General features: G+C 49.3%; 1 protein-coding gene across 1 annotated transcript in view; it reads right to left on the bottom strand.

Annotated features, from left to right (window-relative positions):
• Positions 1 to 12,620, bottom strand: part of LOC148475085 (protein mono-ADP-ribosyltransferase PARP14-like) — a 114,452-nt gene that overhangs the window by 52,219 nt on the left and 49,613 nt on the right. The window contains exons 9-11 of the mRNA XM_088457744.1: positions 8,942 to 9,047; positions 1,551 to 1,700; positions 131 to 193 (exon numbers count right to left, since the gene is read on the bottom strand). Of these exons, the coding sequence (XP_088313870.1) occupies positions 131 to 193; positions 1,551 to 1,700; positions 8,942 to 9,047 (319 nt within the window). The remainder of the gene's footprint in view (positions 1 to 130; positions 194 to 1,550; positions 1,701 to 8,941; positions 9,048 to 12,620) is intronic.

Below are 12,620 nucleotides of genomic sequence, written 5' to 3'. Positions count from 1 at the left end.
CCTGCGCTAGACTGAATAATTGGCTCCGCCCATTAAATGGACACAAATGTGTTTAGTTGACGGCTTCGCAAGGGAATAATATCCGATTACCGTTCCCCTTTAGCAACTAGTCCCAGAAACCGATTCTTACCGAGTTGGAGGCATTCGTCTTGCACACTCTGCCCTGCGGCCTCCAGAATGGCTTTAGAGACACCTGAAATGTAACAGTGATATAAAAGCTGATCGTACATTATACAAGGGGGATTTAGTGTGATTTCTGAAATGCAAGAACACACACATTATACATCTGTATACAGTAGTCTCTATGTGTATTGGGGTGTCTGTAGGCTTAATCCCTGCCCCAGGTTTAGGCATTCATATTATTCCTGCCGACACCCTGCCCTCAGTGCCGTGTTGATGCCCACACAGTTGAGTTGTAATCCAGGACCTCAGCTCCAGCTTCTTCCATGTTTTTCGCAGTGGAAAGAGTGGGGCCTACCGTGAAAATGGCGTACAGAGGAGAGAACCCCCTCTGTGGAAGTACAGGGGGCTGTCTGCAGTATAGGACCTAGTGGGGCCTACCGTGAAAATGGCGTATAGAGGAGAGAACCCCCTCTATGGAAGTATAGGGGGCTGTCTGCAGTATAGGACCTAGTGGGGCCTACCGTGAAAATGGCGTACAGAGGAGAGAACCCCCTCTATGGAAGTACAGGGGGCTGTCTGCAGTATAGGACCTATGATATGTGATTTGGAAGCACAAGGGTAGTCTGCCAAGTGTGCTAGTGTGAAGATAACGTACCCCCGTCTCATGGCAGCGCCATCGACTATCTCATAGTAAAGAGGTGTGACCGTGACGTAAAGTGGTTTTTGTTTTTCTTCAACTCCGAAAATTGTAAAGTGTAACATGCATAGGAAATGAATACACATGTAATTAGCAGGGCTGGACTAGCCATCTCGCACTTTTGGCAAATGCCAGATAGGTGAAAGGTCTGATGGCAGGCGCGGTTAGCAGTCAGAGGCTGCAGTTCGGAGGCCTCGCCAACACTGAGGTGGGCCTGAGCGCAGAGCCGATAATTACTCCCAGTCTGGCGCTGATAATTAGTACACAGATAATGAATACTCCGTCCTCCAGCTGCAGAGAACTAGATTTGAGGTTCACAAATTCTTTGAGTTGATATATTCCCACTGTATGTGGGCCAGTCGCTTGCACAGTTTATAAATGATCCAAACAGAGGTCTATCTGACAGGCAGTGGCGGCTCAAGGCACAGGCTAGCAGGGCCGTGCCCGGGGCATCATAGCCTGAAGGGCGCAGTCCTGCCTGAACATTATTTTAGAGGCGCTCACCACCGCCTGGCTCCGGAAAAACTCGCCCTTCACCCACCCGCTGGCGTTATTGGTATACGCTCAGGGGGAAGGAAGGGGCGACAGTGCTGGGCACAGAGAAACCTAGCGCGGGCCTTCCTGCTGACATGTATAAATCGCAGCGATAGGCTTTCACAATAAAGGAGAAAGTCACCCCTGTCTCACACCGGCACTATGGCATAGAAGGCGCAGGAGATGGGGTAAATACCTGACTTGAGAGTGAATTTTTGGTCGGTGGAATTGACAATGATGTCCGTGTCTTCCTTGGTGATATCGCCAGTCTTCACCTGGTAAGTGATAGATCCGATCTTCATTTCATGGACTCCCAGTGTCAGGGTTTTCACTGCCCCAAAGAAAGCTGCAAGAAATGATGAATGCTGTTATAGACGTGTACCGAGAGCGACCGCCGGAAGCATTTTACAGCAAGAGGACTATTTTAAGGCTTAAATTTAATTCAGATATTTCACCGTCTATTATTATAATATTGGATCCTGATAAAAATGACGTCATCACTCGCGTTTGCGCGATGACCAAATCATGGCTGCGACACATTAGGCCTGACGTGTATGTATGCGTATAACTTGACAGCAGTGGGCGGGGACATGAGGGGGCGCAGCAGCTGAAGTGCGTCGGCAGGTGCTAGGTACTTTTATTTTACTCGTTTTAAACGCCTTTATGGGGTATATTTACAAATTTTTTTAGAAGTGGAGATGTTGCCTATAGCAACCAATTAGATTCTAGCTATTATCTACTATAAGGTGCTAGATACATGTTGGGTAGAATCTAATTGGTTGCTATGGGCAACATCTCCACTTCTAAAAACCTGCACTTTAGTAACTATACCCCTATTTCTTTACACATTTGCTAATATCAGGAGCAGCTATAGATTAAGTGGTTATTCTCCTTTATAGGCCCTAATATAAGGTATACGTTCAGGAAGCCCGCAGACGGAATGCCGACCGTCGGCTTCCAGACACTGTTATCCCGACTAGGGACGAATGACAGGCGTCTAAATGTAGACGCCTGTAATTTTCCAGACGTCGAGCGGATGCCAGGCGCCGCAGCGGACAGCCGCGCGGGGGGGAGAGGGTTAGGGCTCCCGGTGAGGACTTAGGGTTAGGCACCCCCCAGGGAGGTTAGGGTTAGGCTATGGGGAGGGTTAGGCACCCCCGGGGGGAGGTTAGGGTTAGGCGGCGGGGAAGGGGGGGTTAGGTTTAGGCACTTAGAGGGCGGATTAGGGTTAGGCACTGGGGGGGAAGGTTAGGGTTAGGCACCCTAAAGGAGGGTTAAGGGGTAGATTAGGTTAGTCAATACTTACCTACGGACGACCGGGATTTCTTCCTCTGTCGGCCACGCGCTGTCGGGATTTGAACCGCCGCCAAGGGGTCCAGCGGTAATTCATACCGATTCCTAATATAATAGTCTCCAATTTCCTGGTCCATACGATGTAACCGCTAAATTTAAAGTGCCCATTAGTTTTAAGGCAAAAGCAACTTGATTTGCTTAAACTAATTGCCACTTTAAATTTAGCGCCTACAGCATCGGAATTGCGCCTGGACCAGCAAATCGGGGCCTATTACCTTCCGGCTATAGTCTTATTTGATCTCGGATAGCTTGGAATTTGTGAAGAGATGTCCGGCCTGCCAAGTATAGCTGATACCCCGGAAAGAGGTCAAGTTACAGTATTTACCCATCTGGGCGCCGTCACTGCGAAACGTATTGTTAGGCCCCTCTAATGGTGGGCCAAGGGAAAATGCCATATTGGTCCTTTTATTAAATTGGCAGAGCATTCCGGACAGTCAGAAAATAAGAGATATGGTAAGAACTTACCCTTGTTATCTCTATTTCTACGAAGTCCATAGGGTTCCACAGGATACCTTGGGGTATAGGTGATGACGTCAGTCTTCAGGCACCACAGAGTTAAAGTTTTCAGCCTCCCAGGATGCATCTGGGTCCCTCTCCTATACCCCGCCCCCGGGCCAAGGCATCTCAGTTACGTCACAAGCCATAGGCCGGAGGAGGAGAAGAAAGAGAGAGAAGAAAGATCTGGACACTCACGAGAATCACATTCTCACCATAGGGAGACGGAAAAACCGGTGACCAGAATAAAGCCCATCTGCAGTACAGGTGCGACAGGGCAGGAGTCCTGTGGAACCCTATGGACTTCGTAGAAATAGAGATAACAAGGGTAAGTTCTTACCATATCTCTTATTTTCTACTGCAGGATCCATAGGGTATCCACAGGATACCTTGGGGATGTCCCAAAGCAGTATCCTTCAAGGGTGGGGACGCTCCTGTGCTGAGAGGAGAATCCGCCGCCCGAAGGAAGCATCCTGAGAGGCAAAGGTGTCAAAAGCGTAATACCTCACACAGGTATGGACAGAAGACCACGTATCAGCCTTGCAGTATCTGAACTGCAGAGGCACCACGTCTAGCTGCCCACGAAGGACCCACAGACCTAGTGGAATGAGCCCTCACAGAGGAGGGAACTGAAAGACCTTCATGAAGATAAGCTTCTGAAATTGCCATACGAATCCAGCCTGCCAAAGTCTGCTTTGAAGCAGGCCAACCCTTATTACGGAAGCCATAGAGGACAAACAAAGCGTCCGACTTCCTAAACGAAGAAGTGCGGGCCACAAAAATCTTTAAGGCCCGCACAACATCCAAAGTGGCTTCACCCACTGAAAGTCCAGGTGAATTGAAAGCCGGCACAACAATTTCTTCATTGATGTGAAAACTGGATACCACTTTGGGAAGGAATCCCGGACGAGTGTGAAGCACCGCCCTATTCCTATGAAAAATCATAAAAAAAGGGGGTCTACAAGAGAGAACCCCTAAATCCGAAACCCTTCTGGCCGAGGCAATGGCCAGAAGGAATATGGTTTTAGCTGTAAGCCATTTAAAGTCCACTGAGTCCAGTGGTTCAAACGGCGGTCCCTGGAAAACTCTCACGGCCACAGCCAAATTCCAAGGCGCCACCGGTGGACAAAAGGTGGCTGAATGCGAAGAACACCTCGCATAAAGGTGCGCACATCAGAGAGCGCAGCAATCCTACGATGAAACCAGACTGACAGGGCAGACACCCGCACTTTCAGAGAAGCCAGGCAAAGCCCATGATCCAGTCCAGCCTGAAGGACAGGCGGAACTCCCTAGGGGAATACCCTCTAGGTCTACACCACACGATGGTAGATTCTTGCCGAGGAAGGTTTATGAGCTCTTAGCATGGTTTGCACCACGGAGCCAGAAAACCCTCTGGACCTGAGCATGACCGTTTCAACAGCCACGCCGTCAAAGACAGCCGAGTCAGGTCTGGGTGAAGACAAGGACCCTGTGACAGCAGATCCGGTCGTAATGGTAACTTCAGAGGAACGTCTACTGACAGACACTGGAGGTCGGAGAACCAGTGCCGTCTGGGCCACTCGGGAGCTATCAACAGTAGCGTACCTCCTTCTTGTTTTGAATCTCCACATTACCCGCGGAAGAAGGAAAAAACGGAGGGAAAAGGTAGGCAACCTGGAACGTCTACTGGACGGACAGGGCATACACCAGAGACGCCTTCTCGTCTCTTGTTCGAGACCCATACACCGGCAACTTGTTGTTGTGCCGGGACGCCATGAGGTCTATCTCTGGAAGACCCCACTTGTCCACCAGACTCTGAAAGACGTCCTGGTGTAAAGACCACTCTCCCGGATGCACGTCCTGCCTGCTGAGAAAATCCGCTTCCCAGTTGAGGACTCCCGGGAAGAACACTGCTGATATTGCTGGGAGATTGCGCTCCGCCCAGACCAGAATACGGGACACTTCTGCGAGTGCTGCCTGACTACGGGTTCCTCCTCCCTGAAACAAGTGTGGACCCGTGACAGCTCCCCAGCCCCGGAGACTGGCGCCCGTTGTTAACAGGACCCAGTTCGCCACCCAGAGCGGGCGACCCTTGATGAGGTGGGTCGTCTGCAACCACCAGGTTAGAGACAGGCGAACGTCCGGAGTGAGCCCCATCTTCTGGGACTTGAGACACTGAGGCAATCCATTCCATCTGGACAGGATCAATAGCAGCAGAGGTCTGGAGTGAAATTGGGCGTACTCCACCATGTCGAATACCGACACCATTGAGCCCAATAACCTCATTGCCGAGTGTATCGACACTCGACGACACTGCAGACAACTGCGCACCCTCAACTACAAAGCAAGGATGTTTTCCTCCGTCACAAAGATCCGCTGCTGCCTGGAGTCCATTAAGGCCCCGAGGTGCAGGTTCCTCTGAGACGGGGTGAGAGTGGACCTCTGCCAGTTTATCAACCAGCCGTGACGTTGCAGTACCGCAATCGTCAGATCCAGATGGTGTAAAAGAAGCTCTGGAGACCCCGCTATCAACAGGAGCTCGTCCAGATAAGGCAACAGTCGGACTCCCTGCATCCGCAGGAGAGCCGCCATGACCTTGGTGAATACCCGTGGAGCAGTCACCAGGCCAAAAGGCAGCGCCCGGAACTAAGAATAGGGACATGCAGGTAAGCGTCCTGGATGTCCAATGACACCATGTAGCCCCCAGGTTCCAGTGCCAGAATAATGGACCGCAGGGTCTCCCTCCGAAACAGAGGTACCCTCAAGTACTTCTTGAGGGCCTTTAGGTTTAGTATTGGACGGTAAGACCCATTTGGTTTTCTGCACCAAAAAAAGATTGGAATAGAAACCCAGGCCCCTCTAGGAAATTGGAACATGCACTATAACTCCGGCCTGGAGCATAGTGTGCAAAACCTTCCGCAGTTCCGAGGCTTTGCTCCGGTCTAGCGGAAGGCCTGTGGTAAAGAACCGGGATGGAGGCCTGTGCCGAAAGGAGAGGGCATACCCGTGAGAGACCACCTCCTGAACCCAAGTGTCTGTCGTAGTCCTCGACCAGCACTGGGCGAACTGAAGCAGGCGGCCCCCCCACTTTGGGATCCCCCAAAGGGAGGCCCGGACCGTCAGGCCGCAGGTTTGTTATCTGACCTAGGAGCCAGACGTCTGGTACCCCAGACCTGTTTCTTGGACTTGGACAATTTCTTGGTCCCGGCCTGCCGTGGAAAGGACTGTGCTTTAGGCCTACCTATGGCCCTGTGAGGCCGAAAGGACTACCCACCAGCACTAGAAGGAATCGTAGCAGACGGAAGACATGCAGATTTTGCTGCTGCCAACGTAGCTACTATTTTGTCCAGATCTGGACCAAATAGTACCTGTCCATTGAAAGGCAGACCTTCTAATCTCTTTTTTGGAATCCGCATCCGCTTTCCAAGAACGCAACCATAAGGTGCGACGAGCAGCCACGGCTGCAGAGGAGATCCTAGAGGTGAGCATACAAATATCTAAGGCCGCTTCATTAATGTAAGTGGCCGAGTCTCGGAGATTGCCCACCAACTCGGTCTGTTCAGCCGAACAGTCAGAGTCCAAAGACGCCTCCAAATTATCCGCCCAGCGCTCCCTAGCTCTGGCTACCCAACACACGGCCATAGCCGGTCTGGATGCTTCCCTGCAAGGGAATAAACGGATTTGAGGCAGATCTCCACCTTGCGGTCAGTGACATCCTTCAAGGATGACATCGAAGGCATAGGCAACGTGGCACTTTTGACTAGGCATGTGACATGTGAATCCACTTGCGTAGGGGATTCCCACTTAGAAAAATAATTGACCGCAAACAGATAAGCCACGGCTAAGCGCCTCTGGGGCTGAAACCGTTTACCTGGATTTTTCCACGCCTCCTCTAAATGATCCACTAATTGATCAGAAAGAGGGAACACCGTAGCCTCACCCTTAATATCCTTAAAAAGGCATATTTGAATTTGGCCACCGAAAGGATCAATATTCTCAATAACTAAAGCCGTGCGGACCACTCGAATAAGACCAGGGATATACATTCTGGACTTAGCGTCCGGCTCTTTGGTACGGAGAGGTTCTTGGTCAGATAGATCCAGAAACTCCCCATCATCTGACGTCTCATCGTCATCTCCATAAGGAGCAGATAAAGACGCCACCGGCCGTTTATGAGGCCGCAACACAGACTCCCCCTGTAAATCATCGGACAAATGCTGAACCGATGTAGTTAGAGTATTAACCCACGCAGGCTCCGGAGAAACCTGGGAAGGGACAGGGAGACTGTGGAGTACCATCAATTGTCTCGGGAACTCCCGCATGGGTGACGACACCACTGACTGCTGGGACAAACCCGTCTGGGTAAACGCAGGTGGCGGAGCTAGCTGGCCCACAAGGGTTGTAAGCGCCTTAGCGAAACAAGCCCAGGGAGGTTCCTGTACCGGGACCATAATCGGCCGTGACAGTGCCAGGTACTGGAGACATAACCCCTCAGCGTTACCCTCCCCCTCCGCTATTGGTACCTTACATTTAGTACACATGAGCTGGAGAGGAAAGTCAGTCTCAGACATGATGGTAAGTATGTGACACTCACACCTATACGTATTGGTATAGTGTGAATAACACCCTGCACACCGCGCACCGCAAGGGCTTTGAGCAGAGCAAGATCAGGGACAGTAATAAAGCTGACAGTAGAAAGTGAAAGTACAGACAGCAGGGCTAGCAGATTAGTCACATACAATGCAGAAGAAACAAATCCCTGCACTATTAGCGCTGATTCTCAACTACTCAGACCCTCAGGCTGGTAGGACTCAGCGCTGCATACACTGACCTCTAGCAAACAGAGGAGAGGTATGCTGGGGGACCCAGACCGCAATGCCACCGCTCACAGGCTTCCAGCAGCGTTCACCATGCTTCAAAGATGGCCACCGAGGAGCAGAGGATGAAGGAGGCCGGCCTGGGGGAGGACAGCTGACACACTGTGGCCAATCGGGCAGAGCAGAGAGGCTGTGTGCAGCAGGGGAGGCGCCGGCTGTGAGACAGGGAAAGCGCGCTCCCCTGGCATGCATTTAAACCCCTGGGACGCCGCAGCGCATGCCAGGGCGTAGTGGAAGCGCAGGTTGGTCGCCTGGCTCCACGCTGCAGCCAGTCCCCAGGGAGCCCCCTGCCTGGGGACTCAGGACCATGTGACCAGCGGGGACCCACCGCGGGACCCCGCTGCTTACCTGATATCCCCTGGGATCCGGCCATGGTCCAAGACATCTGGGGGCACCGCTAGCCGTGACCCCAGATGTCTACCAGCATCCCCGGATCAGTACCGGCGTTCTGGTACCGGCGGGGTGTAGGGGAGACAGCATGGACGTCAGTACTGACTGTCCATGCTGTACTCCCAGATGTGCAGCCAGCGCTGCCTTTAAAACAAACTTCAGGGGCTCTTCATAGCCCCCCTCTGCACAGTGCCTCCGACTCCGAGCCAGGCACCGACAAAAACTGAGATGCCTTGGCCCGGGGGCGGGGTATAGGAGAGGGACCCAGATGCATCCTGGGTGGCTGAAAACTTTAACTCTGTGGTGCCTGAAGACTGACGCCATCATCTATACCCCAAGGTATCCTGTGGATACCCTATGGACCCTGCAGTAGAAATTATATTTGTTTTGTATTATCTCAAAATAAAAATGCAAACCTATAAAATAGCAGACTGGCGATACAGGCCAGCGTTTCCTAAACTCACTGCTCTCGTGTAATGAGACGAACACTCACCTGGGCCGGCCTGCGCGCTCTGGATGGTTCCTGGGACAGTTTTGGGCTTCTGAATGCTTTCTGTGGGCTGTCTGTCCTTTCTTTTAGTCAGTTCTCTAGAAAAGTCCTACATTTGTAATAATAATAATCGTCATCATCCGTTCTGCTCACATTACAGACTGAGAGAAACTATAAAAGGTGACTTGTAGATGGTTATACTACGAGGTAAAGAACTGTACATATAGAGGGAGCCAGTGTGCACTTAATAAGATTAGGATTAAAAGACTCACAAACTGTGACCGTATTTATGGACTTTTTTAATAGAATTAAAGTGATCTCATTCATAGGGGTAAATATAACAGCCTGTGATTGCAGACATCGGCGTGATCCCAGCGAGCCTGCCTAATGTTTTATAGTGCAGATCATTTATTCAGCAAAGCCAGCTTGGTTTAGCCTTTTGAATGATTGTCACTTAAAAACACCGGGAAGACTCACAGTAAACTTGCCGATGCCTGCATGTCTCAGGCTGTTACTTTACCCCATAGTCTTGCAGCTTCCACCCGCTTGCTGAAATAGCTGTTATCACTATCATTACAGGTACTTCTGTACCCTACAGTATCCAACCCCAGGTACCTCTGTACCCCACAGTATCCAAACCCAGGTACCTCTGTACCCAACCCCATGTACCTCTGTACCCCACTGTATCCAATCCCAGGTAGCTCTGTATCCAACCCCATGTACCTCTGTACCCCAAAGTATCCAACCCCAGGTACCTCTGTACCCTAATGTTTCCAACCCCAGGTACTTCTGTACATCATTGTATACAACCCCAGGTACTTCTGTACCTTACTGTATCCTACCCCAGGTACCACTGTACCTCACTATATCCAACCCTATATCCAACCCCAGATACCTCTGTACATCACTGTATACAACCCCAGATACCTCTGTACATCACTGTATACAACCACAGGTGCTTCTGTACATCACTGTATACAACCCCAGGTACTTCTGTACATCACTGTATACAACCCCAGGTACATCTGTACATCACTGTATCCAACCCCAGGTACTTCTGTACATCACTGTATCCAACCACAGGTACTTCTGTACATCACTGTATACAACCACAGGTACATCTGTACATCACTGTATACAACCACAGGTACATCTGTACATCACTGTATCCAACCACAGGTACATCTGTACATCACTGTATACAACCACAGGTGCTTCTGTACATCACTGTATACAACCCCAGGTACTTCTGTACATCACTGTATACAACCCCAGGTACATCTGTACATCACTGTATCCAACCCCAGGTACTTCTGTACATCACTGTATCCAACCACAGGTACATCTGTACATCACTGTATACAACCCCAGGTACATCTGTACATCACTGTATACAACCACAGGTACATCTGTACATCACTGTATACAACCAAAAGGTACATCTGTACATCACTGTATACAACCCCAGGTACATCTGTACATCACTGTATACAACCCCAGGTACATCTGTACATCACTGTATACAACCAAAAGGTACATCTGTACATCACTGTGTCCAACCACAGGTACATCTGTACATCACTGTATACAACCCCAGGTACATCTGTACATCACTGTATACAACCCCAGGTACATCTGTACATCACTGTATACAACCACAGGTACATCTGTACATCACTGATTACAACCAAAAGGTACATCTGTACATCACTGTGTCCAACCCCAGGTACATCTGTACATCACTGTATACAACCCCAGGTACATCTGTACATCACTGTATACAACCCCAGGTACATCTGTACATCACTGTATACAACCAAAAGGTACATCTGTACATCACTGTGTCCAACCCCAGATACCTCTGTACATCACTGTATACAACCCCAGGTACATCTGTACATCACTGTATACAACCAAAAGGTACATCTGTACATCACTGTATACAACCCCAGGTACATCTGTACATCACTGTATACAACCCCAGGTACATCTGTACATCACTGTATACAACCAAAAGGTACATCTGTACATCACTGTGTCCAACCCCAGATACCTCTGTACATCACTGTATACAACCCCAGGTACATCTGTACATCACTGTATACAACCCCAGGTACATCTGTACATCACTGTATACAACCCCAGGTACATCTGTACATCACTGTATACAACCCCAGGTACATCTGTACATCACTGTATACAACCCCAGGTACATCTGTACATCACTGTATACAACCACAGGTGCTTCTGTAACTAACTGTATCCAACCCCAGGTACCTCTGTAACCTACTGTATCCAACCACAGGTACATCTGTACATCACTGTATACAACCCCAGGTACATCTGTACATCACTGTATACAACCCCAGGTACATCTGTACATCACTGTATACAACCAAAAGGTACATCTGTACATCACTGTATACAACCCCAGGTACTTCTGTACATCACTGTATCCAACCCCAGGTACTTCTGTACGTCACTGTATCCAACCACAGGTACTTCTGTACATCACTGTATACAACCACAGGTACTTCTGTTCATCACTGTGTCCAACCACAGGTACATCTGTACATCACTGTATACAACCCCAGGTGCATCTGTACATCACTGTATACAACCAAAAGGTACATCTGTACATCACTATATACAACCAAAAGGTACATCTGTACATCACTGTATACAACCCCAGGTACATCTGTACATCACTGTATACAACCCCAGGTACATATGTACATCACTGTATACCACCAAAAGGTACATCTGTACATCACTGTATACAACCCCAGGTACATCTGTACATCACTGTATACAACCAAAAGGTACATCTGTACATCACTGTATACAACCCCAGGTACATCTGTACATCACTGTATACAACCAAAAGGTACATCTGTACATCACTGTATACAACCCCAGGTACATCTGTACATCACTGTATACAACCCCAGGTACATCTGTACATCACTGTATACAACCCCAGGTACATCTGTACATCACTGTATACAATCCCAGGTACATCTGTACATCACTGTATACAACCAAAAGGTACATCTGTACATCACTGTATACAACCCCAGGTACATCTGTACATCACTGTATCCAACCCCAGGTACATCTGTACATCACTGTATCCAACCCCAGGTACATCTGTACATCACTGTATCCAACCCCAGGTACTTCTGTACATCACTGTATCCAACCACAGGTACATCTGTACATCACTGTATACAACCACAGCTACTTCTGTACATCACTGTATACAACCACAGGTACATCTGTACATCACTGTATACAACCCCAGGTACTTCTGTACATCACTGTATACAACCACAGGTACATCTGTACATCACTGTATACAACCCCAGGTACTTCTGTACATCACTGTATACAACCACAGGTACATCTGTACATCACTGTATACAACCCCAGGTACTTCTGTACATCACTGTATACAACCACAGGTACATCTGTACATCACTGTATACAACCACAGCTACTTCTGTACATCACTGTATACAACCACAGGTACATCTGTACATCACTGTATACAACCCCAGGTACTTCTGTACATCACTGTATACAACCACAGGTACATCTGTACATCACTGTATACAACCCCAGGTACTTCTGTACATCACTGTATACAACCACAGGTACATCTGTACGTCACTGTATCCAA

The sequence above is a fragment of the Taudactylus pleione genome, unplaced genomic scaffold, assembly GCF_031769625.1.
Source record: "Taudactylus pleione unplaced genomic scaffold, aTauple2 ptg000781l, whole genome shotgun sequence".
Lineage (NCBI taxonomy): Eukaryota > Metazoa > Chordata > Amphibia > Anura > Myobatrachidae > Taudactylus > Taudactylus pleione.
The sequence above is the reverse complement of the archived record's forward strand: the minus strand, read 5'-3'. Positions and strand labels throughout refer to the sequence as shown.